At 32.9% G+C, this 23,138-nt stretch overlaps 1 protein-coding gene across 1 annotated transcript in view; it reads left to right on the top strand.

The window, feature by feature from the left end:
* NCAM2 (neural cell adhesion molecule 2) overlaps positions 1-23,138 on the top strand; it is a 251,778-nt gene that overhangs the window by 217,996 nt on the left and 10,644 nt on the right. Inside the window, exon 16 of the mRNA XM_068967942.1 lies at positions 22,550-22,754. Within this exon, the coding sequence (XP_068824043.1) occupies positions 22,550-22,754 (205 nt within the window). The remainder of the gene's footprint in view (positions 1-22,549; positions 22,755-23,138) is intronic.

Here is a 23,138-nt window from a genome sequence, read left to right as displayed (position 1 = left end):
TGTACTTATATACTTGTGTGCGTTCTTTGCTTGTAGATATGAACACAATTGAAATTCTTAATGACTTCATTTTTCTTAAATTTTTTTTATTAGCTTAAAGTATCTCAAGGGTTTAACAATGTAAATAAATAAATAAATTCTAGAGATTGGATTAACATATATATGTTAGTTATGTAAAAATAATTGCACAAATTGCACATAATTTTGACTCTTTGGGCATTCAGCATTTCTTTTAAAATTAACAATTAAAATTACAAGTATGCATAGTAGTTCATAGGTTATACAATTTGGAGATGATTATACAACTCATATTTTCTATTTAATAATCCCCATTAATTATATTTAATTTAAAGTATAATTTAAGTAAGGAAAATTCTACAATGTCTTTTTAATCTGGACAGGTGGATTTATGATTTTTCATTTATATTGAATAAAATAAAATATTTGAGGAGGAATTAGGCCATGAACTTTTAGATCTGGATGGGTACTTTCAGATATATGAAAATCATTCTTTTTATTCATGATACACCTACACTAAGAATAAAACAATGGAATTTTTAGATTACAAATGATTTTAACAATTCAAGATGAATATTTGCATCACTAATGCAGTAGGGTAAAAATGTTTGTATCTACCTTTCAAAAATAACTAATATTGTATATATTTTCAGTTTATAGTAGTTAAGCAACATCTCTAGTCATAAAATTATCTAAAACTCTCTAACTATTTGTTTTTGATTATGATATTAAACAGCATTAAGAATTTTAAATAAATAACCTAAGACATTACTTAATTAAATATTATCATTTACATATTTCATAGCCCTTATATATTAGAATTCCATTCACTGAATAAAGATACTAGATGAAAAGTTCATACCTAAATTTGTCATTTTATGTATTTTATTATGGCTCAAATCTATGAGACATAATGTAGTATCCTTTAACCCACTTTTGAATAAGTACAAATCAAGTAAGCTTTTTCTTACTTGGTTTTATTTCCTTTCATTCTTCCTTCTTAATTTTTCTTTATACTATTCTCTCTCTCTCCCTTCCTCCCTTCCTTCCTACTCTCTCTCTTTCCCTCTCAATTTCTGGCCATGTATAAGTAAGATGCAGTTCTTCTGTTCCTTTTCTGTTAATTGCTGTTAAATTTTAAATTTCAGAATTTGTGGTATGTATATATGTCATAAAACCTTAAACAAAGTTAATGCATTGAATGGGTAGATTAAATTTATTTTCAAATGATTGGAGATATGAATATTCTACAAATTACCCTGAAATGATTTCAATATAAATTGAAATTGGTAAAAAGCCTATATTTAAATCAGCTGATTATGTCATTAAAAATGAAGTCGTATTTAATCACTATTAATACTTGATAATCTTAGAATTCAGAAGATATTAACACTAAATATTAGGTCTTAGCTAAAGGGAAAAAGTTTGAAACATCTAATTAACGTATTTTCTGCCCAGCCACCATCTAAACTAGAGTAATTTTCTAGAGTTAACATCTTTAATTTTTTTAATTATTTATTTCTAGTTGAAAGATAATTACTTTAAATATTTTGTTGGTTTCTGCCATACATCAACATGAATCAGTGATATGATTTATGCTGATATATGTAGTATCTCTTTTTACTACATGGGGCTAAAAAATTTGATATAACATATAATGATTTAAAAGTAAATAGCATCTCAGTATTTTGGTAGGAGAATGGATTCAATCTAATTTCATTGTTCTGAAATAAATCAGAGAGGAGAATCTAATGTCAATGCTTTATTTTCCAAACACCTTTAGTTTCTTTATCTTACCTAAGATTATGAATCAGATAAAGATCTCTGGTAGTCACGCTCCCCTCCTTCATGGTTATTAACTAAGTAATTGGAAGCCTAAAATACCTGTCCTTAAATGTTACAGAAAGAATGGATTATTCTAGAATATCAGTTTTTAACTGCTAGTTAGCAAAATTGAAAAACAAAATAGCCAGGGAAAACACATACGTTCAAAAGTTCTAGTAGTGAATCTGAGGTGATTTGAATTTCAACTGATGTCCTCGTGTCTTTGTTGTAGACTATTATTCCACCTACTTTTTAAAGATATACTCATTCAACTGTAATTAAATTTTAAGTATGAACTAATCTAATATTGGTTGTATTAACCCTAGGTACATTGTAAAATTTCTTTATTTATGTATGTTCAAATTGAATTTAGTTATTCTTTATCACTCCATTTCTAAGTAATGGAAATATAGTTATAAACCAGGAACACTGCATAATATTCAGAGATAACATAACTTTTAAATTATGCCATATTTATCTATGTACTAAATGGGCACTGTGAAATAAATCTCTGGTAAATCCTTTTTTTCCCTAAAAAGTAAGAAATTAAAAATGACTGTTTTTAAAGAACATCCATAATTCATGAACTTCTTTCAAGAATATTTTTATCTCACATCTTAACATTGATTTTATATATAACAGTTCTGTTTTAAAGTGACTATTTCTGATCATATTAATTGCATTTGTTTTCATCATAGCTTATTTTCTTAAAATAAAATGTATGTTATATATGTATTATCCTCAATATCATTTCTTATTTAAAACCTGTGACGTAATATCCAGCACTATGTGTAATCCTATGCATGAGTCTCATAGTATATTAAATGTCATTTTGTTTTCTGTACTTCTGTGTCTCCATTGTCGTAATAAAGAAAACTGAGGAAAACCTTTGCTATATGTGTTTTCTTTATTACTGGTACAAACCTTTTCTGTCTTGTGTGTTTTCATTTCTAACTTGATCAGATTCAATATCTCAAAGTAATAAATGTATGGTAACATATACATATAGATTTCTCTCTTACAAACAGTCAGTTGTTGGATTGCCAGTTAAAAATTAAATAGTGTAGAAATTACAAAAGGGAAAATACTCATTTTCAAGATTTGCATTATTTTAAAGCATGCTTAATCTTCCTTTATCCAGAACAGCCTTCTCCCAAATATATTAAAATGTTTGCATACGTTTTAAAATGAAAATTATAATATCTATATTTTGTTACAATGCTTAACTTCTTTCAGTTGATGAAATAGTTATAGAAGTTTTATATATTGGGAGAGAGAAAGAGGTAAGCTGATTTTTTTTTTTTTTTTTCTGTTCTTGTTTTTGTTTTTCCCGAAGCTCCTTAAAAATGATATGGTATCAAATGGGAAGTATCTGGGGGTATTTGAACATTTTCATAGTGACTGTCACAGTAATTTTATATTACCTGGTTAGATTTATGTTACTTTATTTTGGGGGGCCACTAAGGAATCTAAAAATATTTAAGCAAATATATTCTAGCATTCTAATCAAACACCATTATCTTATTATAGCAACAATCTGAGGATCAGAGAACGACTAGTCATTGACATAGTCAAGTTACTCATATTCTGTTTTCCTTGTATGTTTGTTTTATCAAATTACACTGAAAGGAGGTATAGCTAAATCTCTTGTCTATTACTTCTATGATCTTCTAGCTTTGACCTGCTTCCTTTGACTTCTTGATTGGACCATAGGAAAAACTTTCTGGCAAAGGAAAGGCTGTGTATTAACTGACCACCATGCCTTCCAGTAGTCCTGGTACTTCTCTTAAGCTGCTGTTATATTTCTCACTTCAACTTATACATAAAGCTTCATTTATTCTCATGATCAGTGTAATAAACTCACATGGTGTATATAGTCTTAGCATATCAAGTTAAATTTTATTATTTTCTGATTTTTATACATTGTCTAAAAACATTTTTTAAATGACTTATTTATATTTTTGGTAGAAATAAATAATATTATCTTTATATAAAATAATATTTTTGCTGTCTAATTAAAACTAAAATAGGTATTTCCATTTCAACATATATCCTTTTCATTTTTAGAAATCTAAATAAGAAACTTCAATACATAATTTGCACATTGGCTATATGCTTGCTTCTTTACTGATTTCTCATTTATTATTACAAGAGAAAAATTATTTTAAAAATCATAGTAGAATATAATATTTTGTTTGTTTAAATGTGGTTAAAACAGAGCTAAAAATTATTTCTTCAAACTAGCATTTCTGGTTTGAAGAATCTCTGAATGACAAATTTTCATTTACCATTGCTTCTATATAATTTCATCACGCTGAACTGGATATGTACATTACCTGAAAGACTAAATGCAAAATTCACTGATGCTCTTGAAAAATTACAAGAAAAATAGTATACTTTTTGGCACTTATTGATGGAAAACAGAATAACAATTAATTGGATTTTCATATACTCTCCTGAGACTTACTCTTCCATCAAATGGCTCAGATATGAAGGAAAGTTTTCTTAAGGAAATAGAAATATTTCTCTACAACAGTATTCAGTATGGTTTATTTATAGATTTCCTCATACAAACATAGGAAATTGAAAATGACTGACTTGCCTGTGTGTTACTCATAACTTAGTATGTCACATTTTAGTAGTTATTAAAGGACATAAATGTAATTATAGACATTCTCAGTTGATTCAGGCCTATTAACCATTCCCATTAAGATTTTAAAATATTAACTTCTTTCCGGCTCTTAAATATACTTTGTTTTCTAGGATAGTTTCAACTTTGCACCAAAATTGAGAGTAATGTACCAAGTTCTTATATACCTCTTATCTTGATATATGCATAGCCTCCTCCATTATAATCATGCAGAGTGGTACCTTTGTTACCATCAATGAACCTGCATTGAGACATCATTTTTTATCCAGAGTTTGTATTAAGTGTTACTCTTGGTTTTGCATATTCTATAGGTTTTAATGAGTATATAATGACATGTATTCAGCATTATGGTATCATACAAAATAGTTCCAGTGCCCTAAAAATCCTCTGTCCTCTGCCTGCCTTTTCACCCCTGTCTCTCTGCTAATCCCTGACAACCACTGATGTTCATAGTTTTGCCTTTTCTGTAGTGTCATATAGATGAAATCATACAGTAAGTAATCTTTTCAGATTGGCTTATCTCACTTAGTAATGTACCTCTAAAATTCCTCCTATATCTTTTCATGTGCCTCTGTATCTTTTCATGTTCATTTCTTTGTAGTATTGAATGATATTCCATTGGCTGGATGTTTCATGTTTTATCCTTACACCAAATGAAATAAATAACATGTTTGTCTCTATTTTTCTTAGTGAAAACCTACACTTCTGTTTTATAGTTGATGGTATACAATATAGTCATTCAGATGCAGTGTACAATAATAACTGGCCCTACATGTTTAGAATGTTACCTTTTAATAATGTAGCTTAGTTTTTATTTTTAACCCCAATGCAGAAAAGGAAGTCTCTAAGACACAATAAAATGCATGTTAAAATGGAAATTTTGTAAAATTAATAGGTTATAAATTCCTTAAAAATGATAATATCATTCATATATTTGTTCACATTTTGCATTTATTGTTTTATAAATTTAGAAAATTCAAAAGTATGTATATTTAAGAATTTTATAATAAATAGGTTAAACTGTCTGGAATTTCAATAAACAATTTGTAAAACATCAATTGTAGTTTAATACTGATGCTCCTGCTCTTTAGTTACTAAGTCATGTCCAACTACTTGCTACCCCAAGAACTCTTTAGTCTGCCAGGCCCCTCTGTTCATAGGATCTCCCAGCCAAGAATACTGGAGTGAGTTGCCATTTCCTTCTACAGGGAATCTTCCCAATGCAGGGATCAAATCTCTATCTACTTCTTGGCAAGTGGATTCTTTACCCCTGAGTCACCTGGGAAGCTCTAGTTTATTATTGTACAAATGTAATTCAATTTTGTAATATAGTCTTTAAGAAAAAAATATATTTTGTTTGTGTAAAGAAAATTTAATCTCCTTGTTTTAAATATAGGGAATACTCTTTTAATATTAAAAGAAACAATGGAATTGGCCATTTAATGAGTGAACCAAGGACCTAAAATTTAAACTATTCACTTTTTTTTAACACTTTTTTTTTAACAGATCAATATCTGTTTTGATCATATTCACATCATTCTAAGAAGCTCCCTTTTCTACTAACCAATAAAAGCTTCACTGTCTTATGTGAAATAACAAAATTAATTCCATGAAAGTAAATTGAACATATACCATAAGATTTAAACTGACTATGAAGAAATTATAGAGTGAGTGAGGTAAGAATAAACTTCAAATATAGCAGTTTGAATAATTATCATACAGAAAAATATTTTATATTACTATCCATTTTTTAGACAGGATTTTGTGGCCGGTGGTCTCCTTCCAACATAATTAGCAATTTGAAATGTCAGTGTAGATAGGAGCATAGATATTCTGCTATGCAAATGCTTTAGATATTTCACAATTTCCCATGATTTATATTTGTACCAGGTTTTCAACAATTATAAAATATTCATTACTAAGTTTTTAGTTATTTGAAATATTTATCAGAAAAATGCTGGTATCTACTATTTCTTTTAGCCAAGTTCTTTTTTTTTCCAAAATTAATGCAATTATTTTATTCTTTAATTTCCTTTCTTACATTAAAACATGTTACCTTAACTCATATTTAAAATTTAACAAGTTTCCATCAGCATTCTCACAGAAGAAGAATACTTTTTGTATTTTAGATTATTCACTTTTTATACAGAATTGTTTTAAATTTAGAAAAGATAGATACTAAAACCTTAAGGGAGATTGGATAGATATTTAAAAATTGGTCAAAATTATGCATCACTTGAAATGTCATTCTAATTAAAAGTATATAGAATAAGTATACAGGCAAACTGTTTACCATCTGAGCCACCAGGAAAGCCCATACTAATTATGATTCATGGTATATATGTATATATATACATATATAATACAACATATTGTATATTTTATCTTATACAGTGTCTACTTTTTATATTTTTTTATGTAGACCATTTTTAAAGTCTTTATTGAATTTGTTACAATAGTGACTCTGTTTTATCTATTTTTTTTTTTTTTTTTTTTTGGCTATGAGGCATGTGGGGTCTTAGCTTCCTGTACCTTCTGCATTGGAAGATGAAGTCATAACCACTGGACCACCAGGGAGGTCCCTACAGATAATGTAGGAAGTCCCTACATTATCTAATGTGAATTAAAACTCTAATCGCAATATGAGACTGACTATCTTCTAGCTCCTTCAATCCAAACATCAGGCAGGTATTGACATGTATATATGCCCTATAGAAAAAGGTATGGAATAAGAGAGAGGGAAGGCTGGATGGACATTTTAGCGCTGTAGCCCAAGCCTCTACTAGCCCCCTCGCAACCATTGCAACAGGCTCTATTTCCTTGTCTATGTGTTTCTAGCCTCTTCCTACCATCTTTTAAGAAAAGATCAATTAGGTTTTGTTGTTGGTGGTGACTATTTTGTTTTGGTTGATTTATTTATTCATTTGTCTATTCAATTGAAAGGTTCATTTTTTTTAACCTCATAATTTATCAATTAATCAGTATCTCCCACCAATTACCCCCAATATCAAATCCCTAATATCCATAAATATCTGCTAACTTCAGGTTATACTGTATATTTTCATATATCTCCTTCTTTGCTCATATCATTTTCTGACTGAAATGGGCTCATCATCACAGTGTCATGTCAGAAGTTATCTTCTCTATCATGCCTTCCTTGACTACTAACCATCAGCTTACATGCTTCTTCCACCTATTTTCGCAGGTCACAGTATGTTATACCACTAGAAAAGCATTTTCACTCACCCCTATCAATACACTAATAAATCCCAGTGAAGAGAGTCCTTTGCCTTTTTATTATTTTAGTCTCACAACAGTTTGATAGAATTATTTAATAGCATTATGATAATCATGTCATATGTTTATCACATAGGATGATCATATGTCTTTGACCAATTTATCACTTGGCTAAACCATAACTTTTATGATATAAAGGACTAGAAAATATTTTGAAAAAGCGTGCCATTCACAATCCTACTTTGTAAATGTACATATATATATAATATATAAATATATATTTACATGTATACATAAATAAACATATATACTTTTAGAAAAGAGTGTAGGGTTTTACAAATTTTAATTAATTTGCATAGTAATGTATATTTATAATTTCCTTTCCATTACTAAACCAATTATCCTCAATTAACTGCTTTTTCTTGCCTCAAATCAGTTACTTAGTTTAAAAAATACTTCTGAAATATCAGTGCTACCTCTTGATACTATCTTCTTCCAAACCTCTCCTATTAGTAGAGAAAAGGGACTTGAAAGGAAATTGTAGATTAGCATTATATTTATGCATCTAAAAAATCATTATACATGTAATATCATTTTGACAGAAAAATCAAAACGACTAGAAAAAGACAGTATTAAGGAATTGTAAAATACAATCTTCCCCTCCAAAATATTGTATGAGAAGAAATTTACTAGTAGGTAATAAGTTGTCTACATCAGTATTGCTTAACTGATTACACCCAAGAAAGACAAGACTACCTTTTTAAGATGTACCAAAAATAACCTGAAGACTTAAAACATATATGAGAACTTCCTTGGTGGCTCAGAAGGTAAACCGTCTGCCTGCAATGCAGGAGACCCGGGTTTGATCCCTGGGTCAGGAAGATCCCCCGGAGAAGGCAAAGGAAACCCACTCCAGTACTCTTTTCTGGAAAATCCCATGGACAAAGGAGCCTGAAAGGCAAAGAATCGGACACGACTGAGCAACTTCACTTTCCTTTTCCTTTTAAAACATATGTAAACAATGGCACAGGGCTTTATTGATATGTTCTAGTAATATTGAAAGATTATTGGTGAATTTTGCTTATATCATTTAAAATCTGAAAATTTTCAATTTCTAAATTAATGAGGAATACTACAAAGGGTTTTATCAAAGAATCAGAAAGCTAGAAAATCACATGCAATATAAACTTCCATGTAACTACTGATCTCCAGCATGACTTTTATAGTATGTTTCTAGATATATAAAGAGCTCCAATGAACTCAATATGTGTTCATTTAAAACACATCTAATTACCTCTGTGTGATCCTAAAAGCTAAAAATCCCTCAGACATGTCCCAAAGCACTTAAAAATTGGTGTAATTACATACAAGTATGTACATTTTCAAGTTTCTAACAGTTTTTATTTTTAAGATATTTTTAAGATTTTACCCTTTTAAAATTCCAATTCCAATATTATTTGCCTGAAATGCAATCCTTTATAAAAGACTGCATGTTTATCTTCACTCATGATAATACTCTCTTCACAGCCAGCACAGATATAACCTTATATATGTTTTTCCTTTAAATCATACCCTGAAAAACATGTAAGATAGAACACTGTACCCACACAGTTTTTGTACAACTAGTTCAATAAGCAATTGAATATCAGAATAAAGTGAACATTTAAGGGCACTCCATGGACATGAGTTTGAGTAAGCTCCAGGAGTTGCTGATGAAAGGGAAGCCTGGCATGTTGTAGTCCATGGCGGGGTGGGTGGGGGGTGGGGGGTGGCAAAGGGATTGACATGACTGAGCGACTGAACTGAATTGAACTGAACTGAAAAAGTTGCTAATGAGCACATTTTGTCAAAAATCTGAATGATGTAATTACTTTATCTCATAAATACTATTAACAAGAATTGTCCAAAAAGAACTGATATTACAGAGTAAATGATTAGAACACAAAGAAACTATAGTCATAATTTAAAATGAAGGAAACTTTGATCCACTTCATGTTAAACTTTTAAGAGATTTAATCTTATTATTTTATTTAAATGGATATTTACATGTCTAAAATATTGTGCAAAATAACCTTAACCATAAAAATAATAGTAAATGTAATTCAGAACCTCAAAACTAATGGTGAGCTAAAGTAGATAAAAATGAAGAGAATACATATTTCTCAGGCAAGAATACTGTAGGGGGTTGCCATTTCCTCCTCCACGATATCTTCCTGACTCAGGGATTGAACCCATGCCTCTTGTGTCTCTGGCATTGGTAGGCTGATTCTTTACCACTGTGCCACCTAGGAAATATGCATATATCTATACAATGTATATTATATATATATATATTTGTTCACAAACTGAGCAAAGTTCACTGTTATCTGTCAGAGACAATAAGAGCATTATCAATAATTATCTTTATTTTTTTTAAATTTTGACATCAGACTTTCAAAGACTGGGAAGGATTTTAATTTGACATATAGAAGTAAGGCAATGATCAAAAAGGTAAATTTACTATACAAATAATGAAAAAAATTAAAAATAATATTAAACTAAAAAACTTCTTAAGTTTTAGTCACAGTGATATGCACATATGTAACTGGAAGAATGAAAATATACCGAAACCTTAGGCCTAATGAATAGTTTATCAAAAATAGTAAAAAATACATGTAAAATATAAACATTTATTTAGTTATTTTATGCACCATACTTCATGTATGCTAGCAATATTAAAGTATTTATACTTGCTGAAATCTAGGAAGATTGGGGTAAAAGAAGAGAAATCCTAATTTTTTAAAAGAAGATACTTTTATTATTATTATTATTATTATTTTTTACTTTGCAATATTGTATTGGTTTTTCCACACATCAACATGAATTAAAAAAAAAAGAAGATACTATAAACAAGTGATGAGTAATAAGTTTGCTGTAAACAAAGTGGTCATTTGTGTTATTCACTCAGTCATATCCAACTATTTGTGACCCCATGGACTGTAGCCCATCAGGCTCCTCTGTCCCTGAGATTTCCCAGGCAAGAATACTGAAGTGGGTTGCCATTTCCTTCTCCTGGGGATCTTCCGGACCCAGGGTTCAAACCTGGGTCTCGTGCATTGCAGGCACATACTTTACCATCTGAGCCACCAGGTTTGTAAAGTAATATTTCTACAGTGTTTTGGAATTCCCAAAGTTCCTTCATATATGATTATCAAAGAACATTTTAGCTAGGTTATATGGAAATTATTGTCGATATTTCATTAATAATTAAATAGAATAAAAGTGTGACTGAGATATTTCCATTTGTAGTGTGCTGGCCACAAAATGGTGGAGATGAAAATAATTTCCATCAGTTTATTTTCTATAAATTCAATTTCTTCTATTTTTATATTTTGTAAATGTACATTGCATTTTTCTCAAAAGATGAATATGTTATAAAGTTATTTTAAAATAAAAGCACGTGTCATAGGAGGAGATATTCAGTTTTTCTCTGGTCGTGTGTGTGTGTGTGTTAGTCACTCAGTCATATCTGACTCTTTGCAACCCCATGAACTATATAGCCTGCCAGCCTCCTCTGTCCATGTGATTCTCCAGGCAAAAATACTGGAGTGGGTTGCAATTCCCTACTCCCTGGGATATTCCTAATCCAGGGATTGAACACAGGTCTCCAGCATTGCAGGCAGTTTCTTCACCAACTGAGCTACCAGGCAAGTCCTCTGTTTGTACGGAGAAGCAACGAAAAAAGTGGCTTGGATTGGAGGAGAGTATAAATTCCAATCGTAGTAGCTCTTGAATTTGTTTGAATTTTTAAAACATTTTGGATTAATAGAAATTGATATGTTTAGTCACCCTTGCTGTTATAGTTTGCAGTGATTCTTTCTTTCTTTTTATTTAATACAATTAAAGACACATTGATCAGACATTAAAAACCTCAGAATTTCAAACATTTGTCTCAAACAGGCTTCAGTTCAGTTCAGTTCAATTCCTCAGTTGTGTCTGACTCTGTGACCCCATGGACTGCAGCACACCAGGCCTCCCTGTCTATCACCAACTCCTGGAGTTACTCAAACTCATGTCCATTGAGTTGGTGATGCCATCCAGCCATGTCATCCTCTGTTGTCCTCTTTTCCTCCAGCCTTCAATCTTTCCAGCATCAGGGTCTTTTCAAATGAGTCAGTTCTTCCCATAAGGTAGCCAAAGTATTGGAGTTTCAGCTGCAACATCAGTCTTTCCAATGAATATTCAGGATTGATTTCCTTTAGGATGGACTGGTTGGATCTCTTTGCAATCCAAGGGACTCTCAAGAGTCGTCTCCAACACCATAGCTCAAAAGCATCAATTCTTTGGAGCTCAGCTTTCTTTAAGTTCAACTCTCACATCCATACATGAATACTGGGAAAACCATAGCCTTGACGAGACAGGCCTTTCTTGTCAAACTAATGTCTCTGCTTTTTAATATGCTGACTAGGTTGGTTATAACTTTCCTTCCAAGGAGTAAGCATCTTTTAATTTCATGGCTGCAGTCACCATCTGCAGTGATTTGGGAGCCCCCCAAAATAAATTATGTCACTGTTTCCACTGTTTCCCCATCTATTTGCCATGAAGTGATGGGACTGGATGCCATGATCTTAGTTTTATGAATGTTGAGCTCTAAGCCAACTTTTTCACTTTCCTCTTTAACTTTCAAGAGGCTCTTTAGTTCTGTGCTTTCTGCCATATGGGTGGTGTCATCTGCATATCTAAGGTTATTGATATTTCTCTCTGCAACCTTGATTCCAGCTTGTGCTTCATCCAGCCCAGCATTTCTCATGTTGCTCCATCCTTGCCGCAGTCCTCCACTGACCCATACCTCCACAGGAGACTCTCAAGCACAGTTCTGTCCCAGTTTTCATGGGGTTCCCAGGTCCCAGGTACACAACACCTGCCTGAGCCCTCTGAGTGTCCCTGGCAGGAATGGGGTCCGATTGTAAAGGCGAATTCACCCCTCCAAACAGGCTTATCAAATGTGAATTCAAATTGAATGGATCAATTGTATGGCAAAAACAAACACAGCATCTAAAACAATTTTCCTCCAATTAAAAAATTAAGAAACATTAAATGGAATGGATCCATCAGTTCAGGGATTAACAATAGTCAGTATGAATACAGGAAACCCCTGGTCATGACATAGAAGAAAACTGTGGCATGTGGAGAAATGAAAAGAGTGGGACATTGTTCTTAGATTGTTATATCAGTTGTTTCAAAAGTTTACCCTTTAATAGTGAATTTTATAACTTGCTTGAATAAGAGTCTTCTTTTTTTTTTTTTCTACTTGTGATTACACTTGCAGAAGTCATGTTTCAAATATACAAAAGTAGATACTTGGAATCATTTTTCTAAAAATCTAAAGTACATAATAATGGTATTTCTATGAATATGCCTGATTCCTCATTGAATATAACTGAGAGAAAACTATCAAACCTAAAGACAAATCATATCTAATTTAAGTTCTTTTTAGCAAGTTAGGTATTCCCAATACGAAATTGTCTTATAAATACAACTTTTCTCTACCCAACTCCTCAGGATTGAAAAGATTATTATCTTTCTTGAGTGGATTATGTTAAAAAATGCAAAGGTTTCAGCTTAATCTATAGTGGGCAATACTGTGATTATACTTCATTTTCAATATTGCCACTGTTGATAAAGCTATACAGTTTATCAACATTTCTAAGTCTTTTAAAAATACTTTTTTTTTTTTTTCTGTTGACATAGTCTAGACCTTAATCTTGTTTCTATACTTTAGCTCTTTTTACTATATTTTCCTACCCTTTATTGATTTTGAGGGATCCTGGGAAAATATCACAGAACACCAAATAATTAATTTAAGATCATTTCCAGGTATATGAATGACAAGTGATTTTGGAAAGCAACAATCTAAATAACAGAGCAAGAAACTATATGAAATCTTAAGTTCACTTTTTAATTAGAATATTAGGTATGCTTTGTAATGTTTTTTATTTTTAACTGTAGGATAATTGCTTTACAGTGCTGTGTTGTTTCTGCCATTTGACAATGTGAAGCAGCCAGAAGTATACATATATCCCCTCTCTCTGGAGCCTCCTTCCCATCCACTCCCATCTCACCCCTCTAGGTTGTCACAGAGCACCAGGCTGTTCTCCCAGTGCTATAGCACAACTTCCCACCATCTATCTATTTTACACATGGTAATGGATATATTTCAGTGCTGCTCTCTCCATTCTTCCCACTGTCTTCATCCCCTGCTCTGTCCACAAGTCCATTCCCTACATCTGTGACTATTCTTGCCCTGAAAATAGGATCATCAGCACCATTTTTCTAGACTTCATATATATGTGTTAACATGAAATATTTGCTTTTCTCTTTCTCACTTCACTCTGTGTAACAGGCTCTAGGTTCATCCACCTCATTTCAACTGACTCACATTTGTTCCTTTTATGACTGAGTAAGACTCTTGAGAGCCCCTTGGACCGCAAGGAGATCCAACCAGTCCATTCTGAAGGAGATCAGCCCTGGGTGTTCTTTGGAAGGAATGATGCTAAAGCTGAAACTCCAGTACTTTGGCCACCTCATGTGAAGAGTTGGCTCATTGGAAAAGACTCTGATGCTGGGGGGGATTGGGGGCAGGAGGAGAAGGGGACGACAGAGGATGAGATGGCTGGATGGCATCATCTGACTCGATGGACGTGAGTTTGAGTGAACTCCAGGAGATGGTGATGGACAGGGAGGCCTGGCGTGCTGCGAATCATGGAGTCGCAAAGAGTCGGACACGACTGAGCAACTGAACTGAACTGAATATTCCATTATATATACATATATATATATATATATGTATATATATATATATCACAATTTCTTCATTCATTCCTCTGCCAGTGGACATCTAGGTTGCTTCCATGTCCTGGTTATTGTCAGTAGTGCTGCAATGGGCATTGGCGTGCATGTGTCTTTTTGAATTATGGTTTTCTCAGGGTATATGCCTGGTAATGGAATTGCTGGATCATATGGTAGTTTTATTTTTAGTTTTTAAAGGAGCCTCCATACTGTTCTCCATAGTGGCTGTATCAATTTACATTTCCACCTACAGTGCAAGCATTGTTGTTTAGTGGCTAAGTTGTGTCCAACTCTGCAACTCCATGGATTGTAGCATGCCAGGTTCCTCTGTCCATGGGATTTCCCAGACAAGAATACTAGAGTAAGTTGCCATTTCCTCCTCCAGGAGATCTTCCTGTCTCAAGCATCTTACCTGTGGTTCCTGCACTGGCAGATAGATTCTTTACCACTAAGCCACCAGGGAAGCCCCTTTCTCCACAGGTTCTCCAGCATTTTTTTTTTTTTTTAATATAGATGTTTCTATTATGGCCATTCTCACTGGTGTAGATGACACTTCATTGTAATTTTGTTTAGATTTTCTCTATTAATAAACAATGTTGCACATCTTTTCATGTTTGCTGACCATCTGTGTTTCTTCTTTTGAGAAATGTCAGTCTAGATCTTCCACATATTTCTTAACTAGGTTGTTTGTTTTTCTGATAGTGAGCTCCTTGTTTATTTTGGAGATTAATCCTTTGTCAGTTGCTTCTTTTGCTATTATTTTCTTCCATTCTGAGAGTTATCTTTTCATCTCATTTATAGTTTCCTTTGCTGTGCAAAAGCTTTTAAATTTAATTAGGTCCCATTAGTTTACTTTTGTTTTTATTCCCATTACTCTAGGAGGTGGGTCAAAGAGAATCTTGCTGTGAATTATGTCAATGAGTGATCTGCCTATGTTTTCATCTAATAGATTTTCGTTTAAAATATATATTACCCCAGAGTGTACCTTTTATAATGCATGAAGATTACTCTAGGTCCTTCTTAATCTAAAAATCTTACCTTTTGGTCCTTTGTTGTGTTTTACAGAATCCAATGAATGAAATTAAATTAGGGAAACTTATGCTTCATAAATAAAACTGGAGTTCAATCAATGTATGTTAAGCCTAAAGACTTACGTTAGTTTTCATCTCTTTTAGTCCATATCAGGAAACCCCTCTAATGCTGAACTAATTTTGAAGCACTCAGTGAAGGTTTGTGAAGTCTAAGTGAATTAATAGTTCTTTAAAAAAAAATAATAATGAAACTATATAGACACAAACGTCTACAGATAATCCAGATGTCTGATTTTAAATTAGCTGAGTTGCTGACCAACACAGTTTGTTTTCTTTGTTTGTTTTCTTTGTTTGTTTTCTTCTAAGATTCAGGATCTTAGCTCCCAAGCCAGGGATGGAACTTTCCCCACAGCAATGGAAGCTCAGGGTGTTAACCACTGGACTACCAGGAAAGTCCCCCAAGACAGGTTAGAAGGAGCTCAAATGTAGAAAGCAGCCTGCTCCTTCTCTTTCCACATAGGATGAAACATATGTGCATATAGATTTATACATAGGTTTTCCATAAATCATTTGATATATGAAAATGATGCACTAGGCAAAATGAAGGAAGAACGTGTAAACAGGAGACAAATAGACCTACCTCTATTGTAGAAGAGATTAGTATTTGTTCAAGGTCATGATGAACAACAAAAATTTTCCTTGTAGTCTTTTGTACACTTAACTGTATTTATCAATGTGTGTGTGCTCAGTTGCACAGTCATATTTGTCTCTTTGCAATCCCATGGACTGTAGCCCACCAAGCTCCTCTGTCCATGGATTTTTCAGGCAAAAATACTGAAGTGGATTGCCATTTCCTACCTCAGGGTATTTAGCACTATCATTTATGAAAATAGTTACCACTATTCTGGGTGCAACAACCAAATCTCCATTTAGGACCATTTAAATTTAAATTAATCACCATTTAAATTTTTTTTAAGTTTTTTCTTGATATTTTTATCACAAATTTCTATATCTAAAAGTAATTTTCAACCTATAGAGAGTTAAATAAAAAGCTGAATTACTTAAGAATCAAAAAGCAATGGTACTTTTATAAATAAAATGTACTTTTTAAAAAAATATTAGCATCAAACAATATTTCATGGAAAATTATTTAAGTGCTTTTAGCAGTAAGCTAATTTCTGCAACAGAAATATGAAAAAATCATGCATATGACAGCTATGATTTTTCTTCCATATTTTAGTGTTTTGATTTTATATTTTGATGACTATTAAATTGCAATTACATAAGCTCTTGGGCTACATATTGGTTTAGTTAGGCAATTTCTAACTTTCACAGTATGGCAGGTGAAGCTTGGAGGGTTGTTGTAAAAATTCTCTTAGGCTGATTCTCATATTTCCTTTCAATAATAAAATATGTACATACTAATAGATGTTTGAATTTTTGACACCTAAATTATTTATATTGTATTAATTCTAACATGAAATCCCTTTTCAAAGAGAAATAAAAAAGAACACCAAAACAGAATCTGAAAACAAGAATTCAAGAAAAATACAGAAAAGCAAGAAATAATTATTTGCATTATTTTACCACTTTTAAATAGTTGTTTTTCTACTAGTAGCATAGAAAAAATGAATATTGACATGTTTATGCAAGCAAATTACACATTTTAATTTATTCACTAGTTTTATTACTATCTTTTGACTATTTGATGCTGCTGCTGCTGCTAAGTCACTTCAGTTGTGTCCGACTCTGCGACCCCATAGATGGCAGCTCACCAGGCTCCTCTGTCCCTGGGATTCTCCAGACAAGAATATTGGAGTGGGTTGCCATTTCCTTTTCCAATGCATGCATGCATTCTAAGTCGTGTCCGACTCTGTGCCACCCAATGGACAGCAGCCCTCCAGCCTCCTCTGTCCACAGGATTCTCCAGACAAGAATACTGGAGTAGCTTGCCATTTCCTTTTCCCATTTAATGCTGAGTAAAATCTTGACTTAAACAAGGTATAAAAAAACATAAAACTGAGAAGTTTCCTGTTGGTCTAGTCATTAGGATTTGGCACTTTCATTGCCATGGTTTGGGTTCAATCCCTGGTTCAGGAACTAGGATCCCAGAAGCCATGCAGTGTGGCATATATATATATATGCACTAAGTTGCTTCAGTTCTGTGCGACTCTTTGAGACCCTATGGACTGTCGCCTGCCAGGCTCCTCTGTCCATGGATTCTCCAGGCAAGAATACTGGAGTGGGTTGCCATGCCTTCTGGCTAAATAAAGTCTTCAGTTTAACAGATCTAATATTAAGGGTTATCTTGTAATGTGGAGACCTGAAAATATTTTTGTTTTTGTAATGGAGTTAAATAAAACTTAAGTCATAAAGCACATATGTAAGTATTCTGGGAAGCTAAAAAGAAAAGATATCTTTAAAATCCTTTAAATGATTGTCATGCTTAGTTTCAATGTATTAAGTAATTAAAACCATAATTTACTTTTAAAGATTTTTTGTATGTTGCTAAGGACACAAATCATTCCTAGTCCCAAAATCCTACTGATGCAATGCTATATACGGTAATGACTTTGTGAGAACTCCAGAGAAATAAGTGAACTTCTACAATAGACTAAGTTGGTAGCAAAAGAAAGAAGGAAAATATAAGAAAATTTAGCTTTCATAATTATTATAGCTTAACTTCATGAAATATGAGAAAATATAAACATTTAAATATATTGTTGGTGATGGACAGGGAGGCCTGGTGTGCTGTGATTCATGGGGTTGCAAAAAGTCGGACACAACTGAGCGACTGAACTAAACTGAACTGAAATATATTGTTAAACTAAAAAAAACTTTCACCAAAGAATGTAATTAAATATTTATTACATAAACCTATTTGATATCCATGCCTATTCCTTGCAGTGACAAAATATATATTTAGTTTTTCTTAAAAAGTAACTTTAGGTAGTCACCCAACTTTGTCATCATTAGTTAAAAAGGTATAACTTCGTTTCTCTAGGAAAAAAGTAATAACTCTTAAGGTCAATATTCCCCCACTGTAAGATGCTTTATAAATATAATGTTTCTAAGCACTTTTTGAACTCAGGAATTAAGCAGATCAATATACTGGTTTAATACTAAAAAGGTCACAAATAAAATATTTATCATTTAAAAGCTAACTATCTAAAACTAAGTCATTTCAAAACAGTGACTGTATTCTCAGAAGAATAATCAATGCTTAACAAGAGATTCTGAAGTTTGCTGATGAAGAAATATATTTACTGAACTAATTTAATTTCAAATGGTCAATTTTTACACTAAAACTGCATTTCCATAGAATTTTGTAATAATAATAATGATACTTGTTAAATTTTAACCTTGTGATTTAAATAAGTTATTATATTCCCAAGTCTTTCCAACAACTTCATGGCTTAGTTTGTGGAGATTGTTTTCCAAAGTGTCCCCATTTCAATAAAGAGACATCTCAGCCTTAGAGAAAAGTTAACTGACTTAACAAAGGATATGGAGGAGTAAGTGATGGAAGCAAGATTTTCTGATGCCAGATTCAGTGCCTTTTCGAACAAAGCAAAAGTCTTCACGTTTTAAAAAAAGTAAATGGGGATTTATGTCATTGACCAGATATATCATCATTGAGCTGCGGGATTCATTGCCTAAAACTTTGACTAGGTATGCATGTGAGAGGAATCTAGATGAAGTAGGAAAGAAGTGATTGAAGTTCAAATGTCCATTTGAGTCAATATACCCACAGGGGCTTACACTCAATCAAATCTTTATATTTTTACTGTTCTTGTCTGAACTTTGGTGGTTGGATCATGTGAGGCTAATCCAAAGTGATTAAAATTAACACTGAAAAACATATTTTTGCTTTATATAAAATCAAAGATCTCTCATAAAGCAATGTCTTTATTGTAACAGTAGATTCAGGTGAGGATCATTTATATTTGAAAAGGAATAATAAAAGAAAAATATAATTGTTTAAAGTGCTGCAACAAATCCTAGTTTTCTTGTTACATTATTTTTCTAGCATGAGGCACTAGGTTTTTTAATAGTGCATACAGATACATCTTTGAAAATTTTAAAATAATATTTGGAATCTCATTGTCCATTTGTATATTGAAACTTTGCATGAAGAAATACCAAATTCCCATGACTGAAAAATATTTTATTTCTCTAGTTTTTCCTTAAAGCGGGTGCATGTGCTAAGAGAATAGTTCTCTCAAAGTTAATAATTTCTCTGGATTTGCACTAGGCAATTTTTCTACACTAAAACCATCTAAATAGCATGTAAACTTCGATAGGGGAAGGAGATTCTGGAAAAGGCATGACAATTTTTTTTCCTCCAACATTGTGTTTCTATTGCCTGTTTCTAATTATGGGAAATAAAATAATTGTAATCAAAATGACAATTTTTAAGGGCATGTGAGTTCCAGGTTTGTTGATTCTGTGCTTAAAGAATTCTTATTTGCAACAACACAGGATGCTGTACAGGAATATCTGTGTTCTAGCACAGGCGATGTCACCCCACTCTAATACTCTCTTGCCTGGAGAATCCCATGGATGGAGGCGCCTGGTGGGCTGCAGTCCATGGGGTCACTAAGAGTCGAACACGACTGAGGGACTTCACTTGCACTTTTCACTTTCATGCACTGGAGAAGGAAATGGCAACCCACTCCATTCTTCTTGCCTGGAGAATCCCAGGGACGGGGGAGGCTGGTGGGCTGCCGTCTGTGGGGTCACACAGAGTCGGACACGACTGAAGCGACTCAGCAGCAGCAGCAGCAGCAGCAGCAGCAGCAGCAGCAGCAGCACAGGTGAACCATGAGGTCACCTGAGTAAGTGCCAGGCACCATGTCACAGAAGGATTTTTATGACTCTACCTGCAAACTCTGGGAGTGTTAAGAAATATGTTGTTGTTGTTTAGTTACTAAGTCATGTATCCCTCTTTTGTGGCCTCATTAACTGTAATCCTCGAGGCTCCTTTGTCCATGGGATTTCCCAGGAAAGAGCACTGGAGTGGGTTACCATTTCCTCCTCCAGGGAATATCCCCAACCCAGGGATCAAACCTGTGTCTCCTGAATTGGCAGACAGATTCTATAATATACCACTGAGCCACAAGAGAAGCCTGTTAAGAAATATAAATAACATGTATTTCCTGAAAAAAAAATTTAGATATGAAATTCAGAAAAATAAACTAGTATTCAGACAGGTGTGATGTATTCAAGATTGGCCTGTTAGTGGAAAATTCAACATGAGAACTCTTATATCAGTTATTTTGGATCACAATTTCTTCAATCATGGTTAAAGTATATTAGACCTAACTTTAAAAATATGACTTGGAAAATATTTTGCATATATATATTTTTTCAGAAGTAGTGTTCTCAAAACTCAAATTTGCTTCTGTATCTGTCACTTGAATTGCATACCACTCACAGATTGAGCATGCTAATATGATACTGAGTGGTAAATGTATTTTATCATGTAAAATGATAATTATGTTTATAATGTTATCTAGGCAAATTTTAACATTATCATGGTCATTTTGAACAATTTTATGTAATTGTCATATGATTCTGTTTTTTACCTCTAGATAACACGTATCTCCAGTTTAATCTTTTATCTTTCCGTTATGCTCTCTTTCCTATCTGCATTGTTATAGTTGAGGAATTGCCCTTCATATTCAACTACAGGCATATAACATTTGATTCATTTTTGCTGCAATGTCCCTCTTGCCATTTCTACTCTGTTAGTCAGTCTATTCCACCTTATTCTCTATCACCTCTTTCATGAATCCTTTGTGTATGACTTGTGGAATTTCTTCCAACCACATGTCATGAAAAAGTGCCTCCCATCTTTCCCTACCTTTTCATGATATGACTTCAGTAAGTCAGTTCAGTCGCTCAGTCATGTTCAACTTTTTGTGACCCCATGGACTGCAGCATGCTTGGCTTCCCTGTCCATCACCAACTCCCAGAGCTTACTCAAACTCATGTCCATTGAGTCCATCATGGATATGACTTCAGAAAGGTCACAACTCTGTTAAAGTTTGCCTCTGGTCTAATGTGATTTGTTAAACTATTGACTGAACAAATACAAGTAAATATTTTTTTTCTAAAATGATGCAGAGCAGGAATAGAGATGCAGATGTAGAGAATGAACTTGTGGACACAGCGGGATGGGGAGAGGATGGAACAAATTGAGAGAGTACCACTGACATATCCACACTACCATGTGTAAAATATTAATGCGTAGCCAGTGGGAAGTTGCTGTATAGCACAGGGAGCTTAGCTCTGTTCTGTGATGACATAGAGGGGCCAGACAGGGGTGGTGGGAGGGAGGGTCAGAAAGGACAGGATGTATGTACACATATGACTGATTCACATTGTTGTACAGCAGAAACTAACACATTGAAAAGCAGTTAGATTCTGATAAAAATGATGATTTTTGAAATATTTCTAGGCTGATATTTTAAAGTGTATCCTCTGTCAAAGCAAAAGTGCTATAGCATCATTTCAAGACTAAGTCTTAAAACTAAAATTATTCCAAATAGAACATCTATTTAACACATCTCTTACAGGAGTTTTGATTACATTTTTTTTCTTTGAACAAAGTGATGATCTTAAAAATGACTCTGACTTTCTTGTAGAGTACAATTAAGGTTATAATAAAATATTCATTATCTTCCCCAAAGGTAATCAGGAAGTATACTGTAAACTAGAGTTAGAATGTTTTTTCTGAAGAAAATTTGTAAAAGATATATCAAATTCTAATATGTCAGTTGCTTAAAACATTGTTTGAAAACCAGACAATAGCTCATGAAATTGAAGTGTGCTAGTAAAGATATTTTCTTGTCTCTTAAGTTGAATATTTCTCAGATAAGATGATTTCTTTTTAAAAATAACTGTATAATCTTTTCTAACTTGAGGTTTAATACAATCATTTTCTTTTATTTTAAAGACACACTTTTTAATGGTCTTGGGCTTGGAGCAGTCATTGGTCTGGGAGTCGCTGCACTCTTGCTAATCCTGGTGGTAACAGATGTCAGCTGCTTCTTTATTCGACAGTGTGGGTTATTGATGTGTATCACCAGGAGAATGTGTGGGAAGAAAAGTGGCTCCAGTGGTAAAAGTAAAGAACTCGAAGAAGGAAAAGCTGCATACCTGTGAGTATCAGACATCTGTGTCACAGTAATGAAAGACTTTTTATATCTCTACAAGGAGTTCAAAATTTACATTTTCTTTATGTAAAACTTTGAGTGATATGCAAAAAAATGTTCCATATTAGCATCAACTTCAAAAGTTCTCTCATGTTCCTACCCAGACAAGACCACACTATTCCAGGTAACCCCCCCTCTCCCAGGCAACTACTATTCTGATTTTTTTCATCATAGATAACTTTTAGCTCTTATAAAACTTGATATGTGTCTGACTTCTTTCATTCAACATAATGTTTTAGAATTCATTCATGGTGTTCTATTTGTCAGTGATTCATTTCATTTTATTGTTGAGTCATTTCAATTCATTCTTGATTCATATATTTAGGCATT

This window comes from Capricornis sumatraensis, chromosome 1 (assembly GCF_032405125.1).
Source record: "Capricornis sumatraensis isolate serow.1 chromosome 1, serow.2, whole genome shotgun sequence".
Taxonomy (NCBI): Eukaryota; Metazoa; Chordata; class Mammalia; order Artiodactyla; family Bovidae; genus Capricornis; species Capricornis sumatraensis.
Note: the sequence above shows the minus strand (reverse complement) of the source record. Positions and strands in the feature narration are given on the sequence as shown.